The 22,158-nt window shown below is 40.2% G+C and overlaps 1 protein-coding gene across 1 annotated transcript in view; it reads right to left on the bottom strand.

Annotated features, from left to right (window-relative positions):
* Positions 1 to 2,999: 2,999 nt before the first annotated feature.
* tusc3 (tumor suppressor candidate 3) overlaps positions 3,000 to 22,158 on the bottom strand; it is a 43,346-nt gene continuing 24,187 nt past the window's right edge. The window contains exons 6-10 of the mRNA XM_019876821.1: positions 22,011 to 22,100; positions 11,053 to 11,116; positions 10,330 to 10,404; positions 4,269 to 4,359; positions 3,000 to 3,298 (exon numbers count right to left, since the gene is read on the bottom strand). Coding sequence (XP_019732380.1) covers positions 3,283 to 3,298; positions 4,269 to 4,359; positions 10,330 to 10,404; positions 11,053 to 11,116; positions 22,011 to 22,100 — 336 coding nt within the window. The 3' untranslated portion in view covers positions 3,000 to 3,282. The remainder of the gene's footprint in view (positions 3,299 to 4,268; positions 4,360 to 10,329; positions 10,405 to 11,052; positions 11,117 to 22,010; positions 22,101 to 22,158) is intronic.

Here is a 22,158-nt window from a genome sequence, read left to right as displayed (position 1 = left end):
TGTGTGTGTGTGTGTGTGTGAAAGCTTTGACTAGTGTGTGTGAGAGCATTTGACAAGTGTGTGTGAGAGCGTTTGACAGGTGCCTGTGAAAACTTGACAGATTCATGTGAGTGTATAACTTGTGTGTGAGGGCTAATTCTGAATTTAGTTATGTGCGTGAGTGTTTTATTAGTTTGTGTGAGAGCCTTTGAGTATCGAGTATGGGCAGAAAACATTTCAGTCGTGTGTATTAGAGCTTTTACGCAGTAAGTGTGAAAGGTGATCCTGAATTTTGTCCCAAACAACCCCTCATCGAGATGAGAGGAGGCTCCACAGGGAGGTGGCATAAGGCCTTAAAGATACAAACAGCAAGATTTTTGACAAACTTTGTCAGGCTCGACAGGATGCTGGCACAGGGGTCACAGCAAAGTAGAGTCAGAAACTCAGCAGATGGCAGCCTGCAGCACCACCTCGATACAGTACAAGCTGGCACCCAAGCCAAGAAAAAAAATGCCTCTAAGGAGGGTGGCAAAAGCTTGTGTGTTGAACTTTTCAGGTCTTGGCATTTGGAGGGAGCTGTGGACAAAAAAGAGCAGCTACGGTGAATCCCCGTTTAGTGCAGATGATAGATTTGAGACCCACCTGTGAATGCGCAGGGGAAGAAAATGCAAGTATAGTGAGAGCCCCCAAATCATTTTTTTTCTGGGTGTGGCACTCATTTAATCAGAACTTTTTTTTCTTTTGTTGTTACCTTTTACCTTCACTGCCAATACAAAATATGACGAGCATCCGTTTTCTGTTCATTTGCAGCAAAGTAGCTCCGCTTCACATTATTCCATAAATTCAGCACTCCATCTTTGCATTGATTGTTCTGGCAGTCTTGACTTCTCTCAAAAGTTTTCTTTTTAATTTATATAAGCGCACAAGTCTGCACTCGGGTGCCCTTTCAAGGAGTTCAACGGAGTGCAACACTGACACACAACAAATGCTTTTCAGTTGTCATCACAAAAAGATAAGATTTTTTTTCCTCCATTTTAAGGATTACAGAGATAGTTTGCAATTCGATACTTCACTGTCAGTCAGTCAATTCATACTGTATCTTATACTGTATACGGTGAATGTCATGCTTTCCACACATACTATGAACACAGCAGCTAATGATTACATAATAGCCACACTGATTTTGCTCCATTTGATATTAGTCACCCTTGTAGGTGACATTTCACTTCATTTATTTTCCCCACATTAAAAAGGCCAACAGATGAAGGGGGAGCTTGGGGAAAATGTCACCATCAATGCACCCAAATTAGCATGTTCCAAATTCCCTGGCGAACGTTTGGCGACCGTGAACGAACCCCGGCGAGAATGCAGCATTTGCAACCTTCGCCAACACTTGCAAATGTATGATATCGTCATTAACGGTAGGGATGGGAATTGGATTTTTACAATTCCAATATCATTTTGGAGTCTGTTTAACGATTCAATTCTTTATGAATACTTTTTAGGAAAAAAAGGAGACGCCACAAGCAGATTGCTCATCCACTTTGTTTTATGTCTTCATTGTATCTGTAAATAAGATACACCCAACAGTGTGGTCTTCAGAGGCCCACGTCCTAGAATTCTGCGATGGGGTGCCATGGGGTCCCCAGAATTACAAAAAAAATAAATTAATGAAAAGTATAGAAACATATTTTTGTATATATTCTTCTGTAGAAACTTAGATTATTGCACTATAACATCCAGTAAGATTTCAAAACTCATATACAGTATGAGCACTCAAAAATATAAAATATAAAACAACACAATTGACTCAAGTCCAACTGTGATGGAAAAACTCCACTCGGCTGCCCGGTGGAAGGTGAAGCTAGCGGTTGACTGGACCGAGTACTTGTCAGCCTCTGAGCCAGGAAATGGCACTAAAGTTGTCACCTGGAGGACAGGAGCGCACGTGGTTACGTGACTGCTGCTGTTGGTTTGAGCACTCCAGAACAGATCAAAAGTCTCAAAAGTTATCGCACGCCGTGTTTGCAAATGCCTTTGCATATTGGTAGTGTTTCCTCCCTTTATAAGATTTGAGGCTTCAATGAAACAATAGGGGATATTTTGCGAACAATTGTCAAAAATAGTCTTTTTTTGCCACACCACTGTTATTCTTGCCCACTCGCAAGCAGTTACATAAATGGTTTCAATGCTCCACAACCCACTCAGTGTTTCACTGGGCACTGTGCAAGACAGATAATTCATGCATGTTTTTTTCTGTATGTCTCAAGGGTCTTAGTTGAAAATTAAATGAAATCCACTTGCAGAAAAGTTGGCGAACACATTTTTGTGCAGTGCAAATTAGATTTCTGAGCGGCTGGAGCTGGAGCAATGATTCTTGGGATGAAATTAAAAGCGCACGTTCATTGTTCTTGTTTTTTGTCACATCATGGACAGTGTGTGGACTTGACGACAACAGTAGCTTGAGAAAACAACAAAAATGTTCAAACCTGCAAAACAGCAACTTATGGAGATTTTGTTCATACTGTGATAGAGAAGAAAGAAAGGCTGATATTGCATCCATCCACCCGTTTTCTAATCCGCTCATCCTCACGAGGGACGCGGGTGTGCTGGAGCCTATCCCAGCAGTCTTCGGGCAGTAGGCGGGGGACACCCTGAACTGGTTTCCAGCCAATCGCAGGGCACACAAAGAAAAACAACCATTTTCGCTCACAAGCGCACCTAAGGACAACTTAGTGCGCTCCATTAAACTGCCATGAGTGTTCTGGGATTGTGGGAGGAAACCGGAGTACCCGGAGAAAACCCGCACAGGAAGGCCGGTGCCGGAATCAAACCCTGCACCTCTGCATCGTGAGGCGGACGTGCTAACCAGTCGCCCACCGGTCTGCCGGGCTGATATTTCAAGAGTTTAAATATGATGCCGAGAAAACAGTGTATCATTTCTGCATCAGTATTTATGGTGAGTATATTGTATTGCTTGAGCGCCAACAGAAATCCTAACAAATGACGAAGACACCGAGTTCTGACAAATGCTTTTATTTTCCATCGCAAGGAAGAGCTTTCTCTTTTCAGCTAGCAGAGATGATAACAACAACAACCACGATGACAAGAACAAAAACAATACTACCAATAACTATCGGTTTACAGTTATTATTATTATTACTTTTATTATAATTATTTAAATAACATAAAACCTACAACATGAATTGGAGATCCAACAGCAAGGCTGCTTTCCGCCTCTTCAAGTATGTGGTCGACTTCACACACCACCTTGGCCATTCTATGAGCTACCGTTCCTTGTTTTCACTTAATAAGGAAACTGAAAGACAGGGGGAGGGTTTGTGATATAAAGCAGGCAAAGGCGGACAGTGAGAAGGACAGATAAGGGCAGCAAGTCATATTCCTGACAAAAAAAAAAAAAAAATACAAAAAAACACTGAAACTGAATATTGAATACAGTTTGCGGTCAATGGCACTGAAATTATATAGTTCAGGGAAAAATAAGCCAATCCGTGTTTTTCATGGAAAATGTTTTGTTTGAATTTAGAGATCCCACTGTATTTAGGTTGAAAATGGACTGCAGATTAAAGTGACCATATATATATATATATAAAATCATTTATTATCAAGTATTCTACCACAAGATAAAACACATGAAGGCGAAGCATACCAAGTACACAATAAAAATGATGATAATCAGCAACATAAAAGCTTTCCTACCGGTCCCGCTTTTCCTAACATCACCATAATTTAAGGCTTTTTGACTCAAAACACCCCTTTTCACAAGCCATGGCTGAGCTTTTCCTCACTGCATTGATTCCGCTCGGTAACAGTCAGACTAAAAGTCCTTCAGCCGAACATCGAGCTGCGGTAGTTATTGAAGCCACATGTATCCAGAGGATTCAAGCCCTTTTGACGGGTATTTATTGGTCCTGGAATCATTACTTGTGTTTGCCTTTGTATGCTTTCAGCTTCCAGTACTGTTTCTTCATCCAGTGTTGACTCGATGTTACGCGATGGGGTTTTTTTTTGGGGTCGATCAGCAATGAATGCATTCAGGATTATATTCAGGAGGAACGTAAAGTGCACAACAGAATGTCACAGCTGGTCTCTCGACAAAAGGACTTGCCTCTAAAATGTGGTCGGAGGATTCTGCTTCAGCAGGCTTTTTTTAATGACAAATTAATTCACTTGGACGCAATATCATTGATTTATGTGACTAACTGCATGCTACCCTAAGCTTGATAAAATGACTGATCCATAAAAGAGATTGTTGACTGTGTAGTTACCTGTAAGGGTATCCGTGATACTTCGACCTGAAAATGGAAAGCAGGAAGCTGAAGAAAAACACGACCAGTCCAAGGCCAACCAAGCAAATAACTGCAAAAGAAATAATACGCAGACACTCAAAGATTGCTGTAAATTGAGAAGACTTGGAAAGCAAAACAACTTGAACTGGACATCAGAAAACTGCGAAACCAAAATGTCCAAGATTCATCCATGAAGAACAGTAGGCCTACGGCCTCCCCTGGCGTTGACTGTTTTCTCAATATTCATGTCCTTAGCTCTTGCCCATCATCAGTCTGTTTTTGTTTTTTGTTTTTTTGCATTTCTGCAGATTACCTTCTCATGTCCTTGGTAGTCATTATTATGCTTCAACTGCACAAGAATTATCTCGTGTTTGTGTGTACACACCGTGTAGGCAAGGAAATTCATCCTTCTTAATCGGCTAATCCGGAAAGCAACACTATGGCATTTACTGTACCTAACAACAACAACGTATATTGTTAATCAGGGGTTATGATAAAGACTTAAAACCTTGAGTCAATTGATAGCGTTTGAGCTTGCAAGTTTATGTACAGTGTGTAACAGATTTTGGCGATAATTATTTCCGTGAATTATTACTGGTGTGCCGAACACCTTTCCAAGTTCTGTAACCGCATTATCTGTGGTTCTCATCGCTGTATTCTACATTTGTGGGTTGGTTACTGTGTCAAAACTATCCATCCATCCATTTTCCAATCCGCTTATCCTCACAAGGGTAGCGGGGGGTGCTGGAGCCTGTCCCAGCTGTCTTCGGGTAGTAGGCGGGGGACACCCTGAACTTGCCAGGCAATCGCATGGCACATACAGACGAACAACCATCTCACACTCACACCTAGGGATAATTTAGCGTGTCCAATCAACCTTCCATGCATGTTTTTAGAATGTGGGAGGAAACTGGAGTACCCGGAGAAAACCCACGGAGGTCTGGGGAGAACATGCAAACTCCACACAGGGAGGCCGGAGCTGGAATTGAACCGGTACATCTGCACTGTGAGATCGACGTGCTAACCACTGGATCACCGGGCCGCCCGTGTCAAAACTCGTCAATGAAAATATCAAGTCATCTTATTAAGAAGCTAAACATCATCAACAAGAGAGACATAAGATGCCTCAGCAGGATATTGTTTCTTACTAGAAACGTAAGATGTGTGTTAAAGCTGTCTTCATTATTCATCTTTATCAAAAAAAAAAACCACATGAAACATGTTGACATTTTTATTATTGTTATTTTTGTAACCACAGAGTAGAGCTCAATAAACCCAATGCCTCATGTGCCATCCGCATTTGTGATAACGATGACTGTCGCTGACAGATTAGTCTCCCTTGTAAGTTTAGACACGGAAATGCTTAACATCTGCCTGGAAATGGTAAGTGCATTCATTTCTTTCCCCCTTTTTGATTGACTGCACAATATTGTCCCTGCCAGACAATCATGAACTCAAAGATGAAGGCGGAACAAAACGAGTTTCAGTTTTCAGACCTAATAGAACAAATGAGAGTTTGAGTTGGGTGGAAACTGGCATGAAAATGGACCAAGAGTGAATGTTTATCTTTTGTCTTTTTGTTCAGCTCGTGTAAGTATTGTTTCAAATAATTTCACTCGCCCATCCCTTTATGTCGTGTATTTTTGGATTGCTAGACATGCCTATGACTGTCACCCGCGGTGATTTTGGAAAGGGTCAATTGAGTATGACTTTGATTTATTTTAGTTATGTGACCCAGGACAATACGAATGGCTAATTCAATGATAAGTCTTTAAATTGTTTCTAAATCTAAAAAAATTCAGTGTAATTGACAAATCGATGTTATTTGCAAAAAATGTACTTCATTTTTTGGGTTGGAGCATATGTGCAAGAGATGCAAGAGACTCCAAATGCGGTACGAGGAAATTTCAAAAGTTGGTCTTATTTTTGAAGACTCTCACAAGAATTATCTCGTGTTTGTGTGTACACACCGTGTAGGCAAGGAAATTCATCCTTCTTAATCGGCTAATCCGGAAAGCAACACTATGGCATTTACTGTACCTAACAACAACAACGTATATTGTTAATCAGGGGTTATGATAAAGACTTAAAACCTTGAGTCAATTGATAGCGTTTGAGCTTGCAAGTTTATGTACAGTGTGTAACAGATTTTGGCGATAATTATTTCCGTGAATTATTACTGGTGTGCCGAACACCTTTCCAAGTTCTGTAACCGCATTATCTGTGGTTCTCATCGCTGTATTCTACATTTGTGGGTTGGTTACTGTGTCAAAACTATCCATCCATCCATTTTCCAATCCGCTTATCCTCACAAGGGTAGCGGGGGGTGCTGGAGCCTGTCCCAGCTGTCTTCGGGTAGTAGGCGGGGGACACCCTGAACTTGCCAGGCAATCGCATGGCACATACAGACGAACAACCATCTCACACTCACACCTAGGGATAATTTAGCGTGTCCAATCAACCTTCCATGCATGTTTTTAGAATGTGGGAGGAAACTGGAGTACCCGGAGAAAACCCACGGAGGTCTGGGGAGAACATGCAAACTCCACACAGGGAGGCCGGAGCTGGAATTGAACCGGTACATCTGCACTGTGAGATCGACGTGCTAACCACTGGATCACCGGGCCGCCCGTGTCAAAACTCGTCAATGAAAATATCAAGTCATCTTATTAAGAAGCTAAACATCATCAACAAGAGAGACATAAGATGCCTCAGCAGGATATTGTTTCTTACTAGAAACGTAAGATGTGTGTTAAAGCTGTCTTCATTATTCATCTTTATCAAAAAAAAAAAACCACATGAAACATGTTGACATTTTTATTATTGTTATTTTTGTAACCACAGAGTAGAGCTCAATAAACCCAATGCCTCATGTGCCATCCGCATTTGTGATAACGATGACTGTCGCTGACAGATTAGTCTCCCTTGTAAGTTTAGACACGGAAATGCTTAACATCTGCCTGGAAATGGTAAGTGCATTCATTTCTTTCCCCCTTTTTGATTGACTGCACAATATTGTCCCTGCCAGACAATCATGAACTCAAAGATGAAGGCGGAACAAAACGAGTTTCAGTTTTCAGACCTAATAGAACAAATGAGAGTTTGAGTTGGGTGGAAACTGGCATGAAAATGGACCAAGAGTGAATGTTTATCTTTTGTCTTTTTGTTCAGCTCGTGTAAGTATTGTTTCAAATAATTTCACTCGCCCATCCCTTTATGTCGTGTATTTTTGGATTGCTAGACATGCCTATGACTGTCACCCGCGGTGATTTTGGAAAGGGTCAATTGAGTATGACTTTGATTTATTTTAGTTATGTGACCCAGGACAATACGAATGGCTAATTCAATGATAAGTCTTTAAATTGTTTCTAAATCTAAAAAAATTCAGTGTAATTGACAAATCGATGTTATTTGCAAAAAATGTACTTCATTTTTTGGGTTGGAGCATATGTGCAAGAGATGCAAGAGACTCCAAATGCGGTACGAGGAAATTTCAAAAGTTGGTCTTATTTTTGAAGACTCTTATTCTTGTTGGCACGGCAATCTTGGATGGAGATAATCTTCCATCTATTTTCAGATGCCTTCTGAGTTTTCTTCAACTCTTGTGTAAATCGTGGCCCTTGCCTCAGATTGTGAGCACCACGGTTAGTTTTCTCCCAGGACTTTATTTTTTCCCTTCTATCTTTAAAGTTTCCAAGTTGTATGCTGCAACTTTCACGAATGATGATATTAATGAGACTACTCTGTGCGCCTCTCCTCAAATGGCACCAAAATTGAAGCCAAATTATTTTGATATTTCTTTGATCTTGCTTCTCCACGTTGGAGAATAGCGCGGATGCCTTTTGGAATAAAAATAAAATAAAAATCAAGCAGGCTTTCATGTGCCCTTCAGTCAAGAATGCCTTAGTGGAAGGCTCCATTTATGGTTGTTGTTGTGTAAGATTGAACAATCGTTCATAGTGACCAATATTGGGCGTGTCCTTTATAAAATTCACACTGATCTGATCGAGTGTTTTGGAACGGCCAATATTTGGCATTTTATACACATTTTGACTGACCGATCAATGTCATTACAGCTGCAGGGTTTCTTACAAAGACACTAACTTGATGCTTGTGGCGCGCCACCAAATGTTAATTTTGGTGACTACTAAGAGATTTTGGTGCTCCCTGTCAAATTGTAACTGTAGTAATAACTTTTCATTGGTGCACAGAAAGCCGCTCTGCTGCTTGGGTGGTCCTTGTGTGAGTCTGCTGCTTAATACCAGTTCCGATTTCCTTTGTGGCACGATACTGCAAATAGAGTGCATTAAAGGACCGTACCACTGATTTGAGTTTGGGAATCGTTCTTAATGGTATCACGTCAAACAGTATCGATCCCCCTTGCCACTCCAGCAGATGTAATGGCCGTCTCGTCTCTGTCACAGAACACTCGGTGTTCCTGTTGTTGCCTGACATATAGTTTGCCGCATATTTCAAAGAGAACAACTCCGTTGACCCTGTTGATACCGTATTGCGAACCCTCAGAGGGAATGTCACAGACCATGTTTTGCATTGTAAACAATAGCGCAGTAGGATCCACAATGTCGCATGCGCCGATGACGACGATGCAATGCACATTCCCTATTGTCCACAGTTCTACGGTTGTTTAACTTATTTTTGTGAAACAAATATAGGTATGTATGTAACTAACTCAATGTGAGGACCTCATTTCATAACGCTTTCACTGTCTTCAAAGATACATACACCAAAGTCCCAAAGACTGCTGTATTCGTTCAGCGTTCCACCTCACTTCATCCTGCAGTGTTGGTGTTATGACTCATAAATCCACAAGTGAGGTTTTTTTCGATTGGAAGTTTTGAAAGCAGCTACATTGGCACTAAGAATCAAGTTCTGCTTGTTTGTTAATGAGTTCATGTTTTATATTCAAATCACACCTTTTTCCTTTCTACTTTCCCTCCTTGGGGCATTGCAAAGATTGGGAAATATTGGGGGGAAAAATGCTTGCAACTAGTTCTCGTGATGATCAGTAAACGGTACACAATATACGTTAAAAAAAAAAAAAAAAAAACTGCCAGGGCACTCGAGATGGAAACTAGCCAAGGGCTAAAATCTGGCACATTTACATATAAGGTTAATTAGTCTACACTGCCCTCTTTTAAATTTTGTCAATGAATACATTACATACAAAAAAAAAAATCCATACATTTAATGAGCAAATTATTTCAATAGACATATTGCCCCGTCTTGTGATTGGATCAGTTATTTATTTATGATGATTTTTATTTTTATTTTTTTGTTGCTGATCGGCAAACAGTAATCGGCCCCAAAAGGTCTTGTTGAGCCGAGTCCTCCATCTCCCAAATCTTTTCTTAAGGTGCCCGAATTCGAAAGAATATTGGTGGCTCCAGGTGTTTGAACGTGCAGACCACTTGACCAACTACAGTTAGACCATTTGTAGTAACACCTGACTAAGATGTAAAGAATGCGATGTTAGACGGCACATTGTGCCAATCCACATGAGGTTTGCCTTGATGTTGAGTGGCATGAGCGCTTTATCCCAGGAAGGATGTCAATTTCGGCGCACATCATAACACTAAGTACCATCATTATGATCCCCTGTCGCCGCAGACAACCTGTAAATGCTCCTCAAGTAACATTTACACGTTTTTAAAACTAAACATAAGCCAGTGAGCCCAAACTATAAGAGGCATCTCAGAAGACATATGTTGTATTACGTTTCGCCTGGAGTGGTTGAGAAAGCATGCAGTCATTTTAATCCATTCAGTTGAGCCCGGTGAGACAAAAAGCCGATGAAGTTAAAATATCCTAACAATTGACTTGCAAAAAAAAAAAAAGTCAGACTTAGTGGATAACATTGATTTTATCCACCACTAATACATTTTGCAAAGGACAAACTTCAAGTGAAGTTAATGACTTATTCATGCTTCGCCTCAGTTTCCACATTTTAGCCTTGCTACACGCTACCGGCCAGGGAAAAAGGATAAAAACATGATCACTAGGAACAGTAGTCTTTACTTACTTCTCCTTTTGCCGACATCACCCTTGGAGGTAGCAGCTTCATTCAGCAGCACCATCCCCATGGTGATGGCAGCATCTGGGGAATGTTTGTCAAGGAACCCGTATACTCAGTCTTACAGTATATATTGCCTGAAACTGTTGCAATCACATTAAGAGTCATGCCGATCAGATTTCCAAGATCATTGGTCACAGACACAGGTCCTGCTCAAATTTACCCGACGTACAGTACACGCAAAAACACTGACAGCTATGTCATATAAGTCCATATGCCCCATTCGAAATGTACAGTCGTTAGAGGGGAAAAAGAAAAATAACTCACAACAAACAAAAACATTTCTTTAAAACCCCAACGACTCAAAATTTTCTATACATGCTACAGGTTCTCACAATAATTTAATAGGGAATCACAAAACGTGTGTCTTCGTACAATGTGGCTGACGAGGAAGCCTCCTTGCGCAGAGAGAACCTTCTGATGACCAAACTTTCATTTCGGCGTAAACAAGCATAAGTGACAACATTTGGATGTTGATTCTGAAATAAAAAGTTGGCGTGAGTGCTCGCAAATTAAGACACAAACACAGTGTGTAGAATCGAAAACATTTGTTGATCAAATGAGCTGCCGTACACCTCGCAGGGTGTACGGCAGCTCATTTGATACTCGATGATACTCGATGTATCATTTGATACTCGATGTATGCAGAGAAGCACGTTGACTAAAGGATACTCAGAAGAAGGATGATGTGAGACTCCGCCACAAACTGAGCCTGACTGCTGCCATGGATGTAACTCTGTAAGAGAAAGGAAGGGGAGAGAGACAGTAAGGGCTCATCATTGAAGAATACAGTGGTACCTCTACTTACGAAATTAATTGGTTCTGGAAGAAATTTCTTAACTAGAAAATTTTGTAAGTACAGATGCGTTTTCCATATAAATGCCCTAATTCGTTTCAAGCTCCCGCCAGATTCAGACATAAATATTTCCTAAAGCATAAAACGGCATCAAACTATGAAACAAATGCTACAATTAGATTATTGCACAATAAAGGAGAGTTGTGCATAATGTAATGTAATGACGGTCACTGCATCCTAGTCGTTTTTCGCCCTCTTTAGTTCTCTCTCAGAAGTGGTTTTTGCCTGGTGTTTTGTCAAGAACTGATCAAAGGACGTTTGCTTTTGTCGGCTTTTAACAATCCTTCGAAAATGTCCAAGGCAAACATCAGCAGAGTGAACGATCGCCCGACTGGTGAACACTTTTCTGGGTGATTCACATTTACGTAAAACAATTGGAACGCCTCGTGGCCCGAGGGGCGAATAATGAGGACCCACCATAGACACATACCTATCTATTTGCACACATACACACATCCGGTAGAGGTCCCTCTTAGCCAATGGGATGCCAGGATGATGCTCGGTAATAGCCAATGGCAGAGCAGCTAGAAGTATGTTGCGTTCAGGAAACTCGGAGCTGCGAGTAGCAGGCCATACTGTATTTTTACCTTTCGTATCTTGAAATTTCTTTTGCAAGAAGAGGCAGTATTTTCCTGTTGAGACGTTTCGTAACTTGAACATTTTGTATGAAGAGACGTTCCTAAGTAGAGGTACCACTGTATTGAAAAATCGAGGTATTCTGCGTGAAGTTCTTGTCATTCGTGAACCCTTTAATGCACCGTGTAACCTGATAACATGTTGTCCACTGTAGTAACTGTGGTCCCTGAAAGAGTTAAATTACAACTTCATGCCAAAAAGTCTCCACTTATCATCTGGACTGTTACATTTCAAATCTATTATGGTTGTGCATAAAAACAAAGCTACCAAAAGTATGTTATCCTTTTCAATGGCCCACAAGTGGCTTGCGGGTGTTGAAGATAGCGTTGTGTTTTCCAGTTTTCAACAGCTACACATCGTTTAAGGTTCTACTACTGACCAAACAATTGTGGCTTCCACATTTGTAAAAGGTTGGGAAATTACTTTTCACATTGTTGCTGTAAAAAAAATCCGTTCAGGATATGCGGTGTTCAAAATAGACGGACGGATGGATAATGTTTCCGTTATAAATTTTCATCTCACATCTCGTAATTAGGGAACATCAATATCAGCATGCGACACTTTGTTTCTAGAAATCTCTGCCAGTGTTTACATTTTCAAATCTTTACTTTTACAACATTAATAGAAAATCACAATGTCCCATCACAGGTGAGCTATTTTTAGAAGAGGCCCACGTGCTACTCAAGTGGGCCTCGAGGGCTACCACGTTGGTGATCCCTGGTGTATAATATACTGCATGTGTTCAAAAGAGTGAGCTCAGGCTCTCTGTGTGTTTGTGAGTCATAAGAAAATTCTTGCGTGTACTGCGTAGGTGCAAAAGGGTGAAATTGTATCCCTGAGTGGGCAGCGGGTTCAATGCAGACCTACAGAAACACTTAAATATAGTATCACATTCAAGATCTTGTCAACTAATGGAGACCCCCACTGATCGTTATGTGTACTGATGGTGTACAGCTCCCTCATAAGAGCCTCACATATATTCTGCAAAAGTTCCAATATGCAGTTATTGACAAAAATCTATTTCTAGATTATACCGCATTCGTCAGAATTTAAAAGGAGTGGGAGAAAGGGACCGTATTTGCAGACAACAAGATCTCCTTCCTAGAGGCCATACAGCTGGAAACACTTGACTTCATTCCTTCATACCCCAGCATAGAAGATGAAGCACTCTGAACGGATGGTTTGCTGGCGGCCCTGTCCACTTTCACATCATTTGGGATTGTCCTCGGTAGCTGCATGTTGGAGGTGCGTCCACGAGGCTGTTTTAAATTTCAAAATCTGCTTTCTTTATTATCTTGCACCTCTGCGCTTGAGATGAATTGAACAGATTTGCGAAGCTACTACCAAATAAGTGGTCCTATGTGAAAATATAACTTGACCTGCTGAGATATTTTTTGGATTTCAGATTGGTTAAAAAAAAACACAACAAAAAGTACATTTAAAAACAAAAAGACCATTAATGAAAAGTATTATGATGACCATAATTTCCAGGCCAGTGAGCACACCCAAATTTAACTACATTGCTGATCATCTCCATGTGATGGAGGAAAGGCAGAAAGACAGACAAAGCGGTCGTCCTTTGGAAATGAGAAAACGGATGAATGAAGGTCTGAGAGTCCTTTAAGCCTCTCACGATTATTAGCGCCCAAGTTTACGGCACATCTAACGTCCGTTTCCCCACTTGACTGAGTCGGTGTTTATTTCTTTTTCTTTCAGACATGGACCAGGACGGACGGATGAATAGAAGATGACAAAGGAGGAGTAAAAAAAGGCGGACAGATATTTCTTGCTTCGCTGGAGGGAAATTAGGAATGTTCGCACTTGAAAGCAGGCATAAAACCGACAAAGGCTCAGGCCTGGAGCTGAGACTTTTGTCTTCCCCGCAGACACTGTTGTCTTGTACAAGATGGGGCTTTTGAATTGTTATCAAGATGCCTTCCTTACTCATCAACCAACAAAGCAACCCTTATTTGCACAAGAACAAAAGGTTGCTTCTGGTGGCATGACAAGAGAGGTTTGCAAGTTGCTGTTTGATTCTTCTATTATCAAGCCGCAGAGTGACGATGGAATTGTTTAAATAGCATGATATGCTCTATAATGGGTAAAGATAATTAGTTTTCCAAATGTTATGAGAGTGCTGAGAAAAGCGACTACTTCTTTGTCAATGTCTCGAGGAAATTAAAAAAAAGAAAAAGGAAAAAAAAGCCAAATGCTAAACCAGAAATCCAAATCCATTACGCACACTGCTTATCCTCCTGACTTTTTTTCAATTTCCATTTTCAATAAATTGTAATGTTGAAAAACACTCCATCAGGAAACGTGGGTTGAGCTGAACTATGTAAGTCTCGTTTGTTGAAAAATATCAAATAAAAGCTGTAGCCTGCCTTTCACACACCCATTACTAAGCTTCTAGAGTACATGCATAAATTTTTGCTTTTATATAGTGCAGCCACATCAAACACACAAAAATACAATGTCACCTGCTTCACCACTGAAATTACTGTGAGTGGGAGGAAATTCTTGTACAGTATATTTGCATGACAAGTCAGCAGCAAATCAAGACCTATTTGGCTTTTTGGCGCACTGTCACACACTGCCAAACCCCAAATTTATCATGCTACCAAAAATCGTGGTGCACAAAATATGATTTGGTTACATTTCAACATTGGGGGACAAAGAGTAGCTAACTTGTCAATTCATATTTTTACCACGCTAACCTTGATTCAAAACACACTTACACAACTTAAATGTGGAAAAATCAAGCACAGAAGAAAAACAAATCTATAAACAGAGAGAAATACAGTACCTTGAGTTGCAAGTTTTGCAAGCTTTAAAATAAGATCTTAATTTAAATCTTTGCAGCCGTAGTCTACCGAGTTTTCATCCAAACGAGTATTGCAAATAAAACCTTAACGGAAGAGCGGTGCTTGGAATGAAAAATTCCTCAATCCATGGCCGGGCACTTCCAATTAATCTGATGGATTAGAATGCAGGAATTCCATTCATTAGTGTGCGATGCCGAATGTGTGTTTCTTCCTTTGTAGTCACACATGTCTACTGTATAATAATAGCTAGTAGATAAATGCATGCTCGTGGATAGGACAGTTTAGAGACAACGTGTCATTGCAATAGAAAGCTTTGAACTGTAAAACAAAGAAAATTGCACTTGATGGGTAAAAACAAAAACACATACCATTAGCAGGCTGGAGTGGAATCTATATTCCAAAACAAATGATATATTTAAAACACATCTCATCTTGCTTGTCGATCTAATTCCATCGTATGGGATACTGTCAACTAATTCCTTTTAATATTAATGACTAGTGACATCTCGTACATTGTTAACCTTCCACAGATCCAATTATAGTGATGGATTTTTTTTTTCTCGTTAAAGACTATCAAGCCATGCCTAGGTCAAATAATTAAGTCCGCGTGATTTGAAATAATGTGAGGATATTGGGAGATGTTTTCTACTTTGTTTTTCTTTCACAACAAATTGAGGTTGTAATATTGGAGAGGTTAATACTACTTAGAGCTGTCAACATTTATCAAATCGCTTCACGTTAGGTTTGTATAAATATTTCAGTGTATCCGGGTTCCACATTTCCGGTTGGTTGGAGTAATAAAACCCGTTTGTCAACAGCATTTGAAATTGACGAGAAGAAGGAGGACATTTGTAAATTTTCCAATGGCTTTGGTAAGAGCTAATTACATGTTTTAGCGCAGGGGTGGGCAATCCTAGTCCTGGAGGGCCGCTATCCTGCATGTTTTCCATCTGTCCCTTCTCCAACACACCTGATTCAAATGATCAGATCATCAGCAAGCTCTGTCGAGGCCTGAACAATTGAATCAGGTGTGTTGCAACAGGGACAGATGGAAAACATGCAGGATAGCGGCCCTCCAGGACTGGGATTGCCCACCCCTGTTTTAGCGTGACTGATACTTCCTGTTTATCTTTCTTCCGTTGTGTAGTCGTAGTTTACAAAATATGTCTAAGGAGAATAATTATTAATTAATAGGAGTACAATTGCATTAATGGCTATGATTGTATTGTATGATTGCTTCATTAAAATTAAGGCACTATACTGAACAAATTCATATTATTGCTTCAAAGAATAAATCAATTAAAAAAAGTTCCAATTTTGGCAGCGACATTCCGACAGCATACAATGCACAAACATTTTTTTTAATTAAACTATTTTCATGGGAAGACAGACATTCAGGGACCAAAATAAAAACAATTGATTAAAAATGTCAGTGATAATTTGCTACGCTTCACCAAGTCGTGGCCATTTGGCATATTCCAACAACTATTATGAAATTGACAGTATAACAACACAGTGTGATGTTATTCTATTACGGATGAAGTTGTCATGAGAACACAATTGTTGTCCGTGCATGAATGGACATAATCATCTGCCAATTAAGCTTCACTTTGAGTGCAAACACTTGTTTCTCGCTGCTGATATGAATCTACTCAAGTCGGTAGCTTTCAGCTAACTTTGGACTCGTCTGCTAGCATCCGCGGAGCTTTCACAGCAATGCTTACACTACTGGAGCCACTGACAAAGGCTGCATGTTGTCCATTGTAGATCACAAATATCTACCGAGTGTTTTTGCTCCTTTTCAATGTGTTTGGGCAATGTGACCCATGGTTATTGTTTTTTATTTTTTAATATCCGGAACACCATGTTAGGGCCGTGAAGTGACCGTGTTGAGATTTGCGAAACCAAATACGTCATAGTTGGCAGCACTGTTCTAATTAATGTAAATCTTGACATCATATAGCAGATGAAAATTAATGAATATCATTTACCGTCCATTCAGGACGATAAAACGCACTTGGGTTAATAGCCGCAACGGCTACATTTAGTCAGAAAGACAAATTTGTACATACATTGGCCGATTCTTCTTATTAGCCGCGGGTCTCCATGTGATAGTGGTAAGGAAAGAGGTCACACAGATGTTTTTTTTTTTTTTTTAAACATTTATTTATCTCAAACAGCGGTAAACTGTTTTTTTCCCCCCTAAACAATGCCAAACTCAGCTACGTACACAGTGACATCCCTGAACCTTTCTCAGTCACACCCCAGCCAGCAGTGCACGTAAGTCCGTGGCAGTTTAGCCTTTGGAAAGCCGCTTCTTATGTGTTTTGGAAGCGCATGGGATTTCACTCCATGGCCAGAAATGCTGTGTTGCATGACTAGCCGTCAGCGCTTGTTTTCAGTTGCCAGTGATGTTGGGAGTCATTTGCCAAACAAACAACAGAGAGATGGGGGTACACCGCAGAGATTTTGGTATTTATGGCACTTGTTCCATATGCTCATTAAACACATATCAAGATGCTTATTTTCACTCTACTATATCCTCCATGTTCACTCCTAAACGCCCGCGAATTGCTATATACACAGAGACTTCTGCCTTTCAGGCAGCCCGTGTGCACACTCTAACAACAAATGACGATGAATATTCAGTATGAGGGCGGACTCGGGACAGTTTCATCGGTCCACTCTGATATGTATTTTCATTGGTCAGATGTGTCGTAAATATATTGTCATCTTGAAGCTCGTCAGTAAAAATTCATAAATAACCAGCATCACATTAAAAGCCGGATGGTTTAAAGTGTGGGGAAAACAATAGCTGCTTATAGTCTGGAAAATACGGTATTTGCAATGCTATGGTTTTGTGACCACTGCACAGATTAAGCCAGAATAAAAACAAAAAACAAATCAACTTGGAGCAATCCTTCAATGTTCAGAAGCTATGCAAAAGCCGTATACTATACTGTGTTCAAAATAAATAAATCTACACTTTAAAAAAAAAAAAGCCTTGAACGTATCCCACAAGTAAACTAAATTGCATTAAAAAGTCACAACACTCAGAAATTCAACTGCAGGTAGGTGTAATCATTAAAAAAAAAAAAGGCCGACTGTAAAAACTCAACGTTGAGCAGAGTCAACTGAAAAATTATCCAAGAAAGTCGATCGAGGCTACAACCTTTCGAAAACTTGCTTCAGTATAATTCACTAGGCAATGTTTTTCTCTCCTTAGCATAACTTTAGGGCAAGCTTTCTAGAATATGTGTTTATGTTGTCTCTGACACGAGAATAAAAATGTGATCTGCCAGTGTGAGTGCCTTGCATTACGCACGCATTCATTTGAATACATTCACATGAAGATACCGTGATTGTATGAGAATTGAATAGCATTGGTCAAGAAAGACAGTGAAGCAAATTAGGAGTCTGAGCAAAGTCAGCATGCAAAATTTATGAACACATAAGCGGTATACCCCAATTTAAAAGCCATACTTTAAAAGGATAAGAACTGGTACATTTTGGTCAGTTGTAATTTATTTTTGCTGTCACAGACAACATGATAAGCACCAAGAAACAGTACATAGTGGGCAGTAGGTATGCTGAGTGTTCATGGCTACTGCTCTCCTCTTGATCCAAACCCACAACAGTGTTGGTCGTTAATAGCCAGAGGCCATGTAACCTTTGCAAATAACCACATTCCTCCATTTCTAGACTGTATCATGTGTTTGGTGAGTGTGGATGTGTGCGTCTGTTTAGTTTGCAAAAGGTCAGGAGGCACTCAGACAGGAAGAGGGGAAAATAAAATGTCGACAAAGCTGAACGTGGAGGAGGGTGTTCAACGGACTGAAGGAGCGATGAAGTAGAATAATGCGTTTAGTTTCTTTGAAAAAGATTTCGGGGTTTTTTTTTTTTTGGCCCATGTGTCTTTTCCAGAATGGTGAGTGTATAATAAATCGACACACCATAGGGTGGTACGTCAAAATGCAGTTGAATTAGGTGGGGTCAGGGAATGGGGGCCAGTGGAAGGAGGAGGAAGAGGATTGCATGAGAGTCTGCGAGAAAAAGGCTGACGGCTGAGATAAATGCTGGTTGGCTGCTTTCTCTGGCAACATAAACTGTTTATTTTTACAATAAAGAGGTTATTGATCAATCACTGCAGTATATTGTATGTCTTTTCTTTGTTACTGGAGTGCATTTAGTGAATAGGCTCACAGCTGATGTGGGGATTGAAGCCTGCTTGTCATCTAGCTTTAGCGGCTTCTTTTTGATAGCCCGACACTTGTGGTTTTGTTATTTAAGGATTGGCATGTTTTGCAACTGATTGTGATATTGATCTCATTTTTAGTAAAATATTGCCACACGCTTGAGGCATCAGTGCTAGTTGGCTGGGTGAACCCTACCAGTTGATTTCAGTAGGCAGCCATGTTGTTCCCAAAAGCAAAGCAGTGTAAATGCATATATAGTTTTTTTTTCTTTCACATCTCACTTCACAGTGACTATTGGTCATGATCTGCTGGTTTGGGCGGAAGTCTCGCCTGAAGGTCAGTTTGTTTCATTTGCTAACTGAACCGTTGGAGTCATCCCATATGATTTAAGAAAACAGTAAGAGATGGAGCAAATATGAACACACAGTGGTGTAAGGAATAACTTGCTGCACATAACAAACACAGTGGTGTCCTTCTGCAAACTGAAAGTCTACTATTTGCAAGGCAATAAAAGTGTTTTGATGATTCTTTGGGATGAAAAACATAAAAATAAAACGGGTTTTCTGTAAGACAGTAACAATTTCCAAAAAATGTTTTCCTCCTACCTTGTGAAATCAGCTGGAAATATGGTAATAACCTCCCCAGCTAATAGGATGCAAACAAAGAAGTGCTTGATAGGAAGCCAAAAACGTTGACTTGAATATTTCAAAGGGTGCAACTGGCTTGTCTATTTGATATAGCTGAATTAATATTCCATGCATTCTTGCAAATTTGACTGATTGCGCTTCTACCCCTTTCATTCATTCCATTGGATTATTCACAATTTAATTGTTTGTAGGTGTGCAACCCTATACACAATTGTTTTTCTTTCACAGAACTGAAACTTTGGCAAGGTTTGATTTCACATGAATCAGCACTTGGTATTACCAACACAAATCCACCCATACCCCAAAAAGTACCATCTTTGCTACTCATCCCTAATTGTGACACTGAATTGTGACCACTCCTGGTACCTAAATTTGTGACGTGACAACAACTTCACCATTGCTACGCAGTAACATGGGTACACGGAAAATGTCGCTGAAAACATTCAAACAAAACATTTTGGTGGAACAGACTATGGCCAAATCTAACAATGTGCTTAAAGACACGTAAGAGTGAATGACTAAATGGCCATCAACACGCAATAAACGAACTCACAGCCCAATGCACATGCTAGCCCCAGACTGCATGCTGTGTTGCAGACTCCTGAAGCCACATGTGACATCATGCATGCATAAGTCACGTGACATTATACAAAGTATGGAAATTGCTATCCGTAGTGAAGGTTAACATAGAAATGACTGTACCTTTTTCTACAATTATTTAATTTATTATTATTTTTCTGAACTTTTTTAGAGAACTGTGCTTCAAGCAGGGTGGTGCAAGCAAGTTGATGGGTAGGGAAGGCTCACTATGGCCCGCTTGTGATCACAGGTCTGTGTGTGTGTGTGTGTGTGTGTGTGTGTGTGTGCGTGCCTTCAAAAATTAACAGGCAGAATATTTGTGCACTGCACAGTGTTTAAGCTCAAACAAATTATATCTACCCGCTCGTACTATTCGTCATTTCAAAAATCCTTTCAATAAAGTCTACCTCACTCAAAAGTCCCTTCAATAAAGTCTACCTCACTCGCTCATCATTCTAAAAGAATTTCACTGTCTGACGAGGCTGACACACATGAGGAGGAAAGTGGAAAATTAAACAGGAATGTAAAAGGGAGTAAGATAAAAAGAGGAGGGAAGGTACGGGGAACAGAGACGATAAGAGAGATCTTTTTAATATTGTCCGGCAGGTGGAAGCTATTGACTGCTGGAATGAAGGGAAAGAGGGATTTCAGGATATCACAGAAGGAAGAAAGAAGGTGGTCAAATATGAAAATATCAGGGCAATTTGCATCGGATCTAACAAAACAATAGCTGTTGCTATTTTGGTTGAATATTTGGCGTGAGGCAATTTGGACCAGAAGCTCGAGAGAAAATGCAATGGTTGAAGCTTGGCTTGCACTGCATGTTAGTGGTTCCCAACCTTTTTTCGCTTGTGTAACCCTAAATGTTTTTGTCATCGTACCCCCTCACTGATACAATACGTGTTGATCATTCTGTGTTACAGAATGCAACTGATTATTAAATGAGAATCCATCCATTCATCCGTCTTGCTTATCCTCACTATAGATTGTAGTCTCCTGTTCCGTTAAGAAGTGGGGCCCGCTAGAGTGGCATGTGACGTCGGCCAGTCTACGTCTAAGCGTCTGGATATGGGCTGTGGCCGATTGCAGCTCCTGCATGAGTGTGCCCATTGCGTTTACACTATGTTTTAGTGGTCTCGCGGCATTCGATAAAATAGTTGAAAAGTGCATTGGTGAATCTGGGTCTCCTTTTCCACAGGGGAGAGCACTACAGTAAATAGCATACTGTAAGACAAAAAAAAAAAATCATAAAAAAACGATCGCAAAACCTGCAATACAGCAGGGGCCTGAATGATAAACTGCACTATAGCAGGGGGACACTAGTTAGAAATCAACACCAAAATAATCCAATCTGAATTAACCTTTTTTTTTTTTTTCATGAAGATAATAATTTAATAATGATAATTTAGCAATAAGACATAATTTTAGGATGAAGTATTTTAAACAAATTCTCTTTGATTACCAATTCATTCACTTTTTCATATAGTTTCATTATTTAATTTCACATTTAGTGAAACAAATATGTAATGATGACCAGCTACAGTTAATTACGAAAAGCATCTGAAATTGAACAACACACACATTGCTGTGATAAGTGTCAAGTGTCAACTGCCCAGAAACACAAGGGAAAACGAATCGGAAAAAAACATGCACTGAAAAAAAACTTGTCACAGTACTGACCCACTGGAAGGTGCATACTACCAAGTGCATTATTACTCAAGCGGGCTGGCCAAACACTAGATAGGACTAATGGAAAAAGAGACTCAAGGGAGTAGTGAATGTGTATTGTGTGTGTGTGTGTGTGTGCGTGTGCGCGCGCGCGCGTGTGTGTGTGTGTGTGTGTGTGTGTGTGTGTGTGTGTGTGTGTGTGCAAGCACAATGGAACACTTACCACTTGTCCATTTTGGGGGTTTTTGTGAGCATAGGGAGGGCCTCTGATGTGATTCCACATTTGACCGGAAGTCATTGCAAAAACAACACACTGAGTCAAAGTGGGGGAGAGAAGGACATATATATATATATATATATTATCACAATAT

This window comes from Hippocampus comes, unplaced genomic scaffold, assembly GCF_001891065.2.
Source record: "Hippocampus comes isolate QL1 unplaced genomic scaffold, H_comes_QL1_v1.1 scaffold51, whole genome shotgun sequence".
In the NCBI taxonomy this organism is placed as follows: domain Eukaryota; kingdom Metazoa; phylum Chordata; class Actinopteri; order Syngnathiformes; family Syngnathidae; genus Hippocampus; species Hippocampus comes.
The sequence above is the reverse complement of the archived record's forward strand: the minus strand, read 5'-3'. Positions and strand labels throughout refer to the sequence as shown.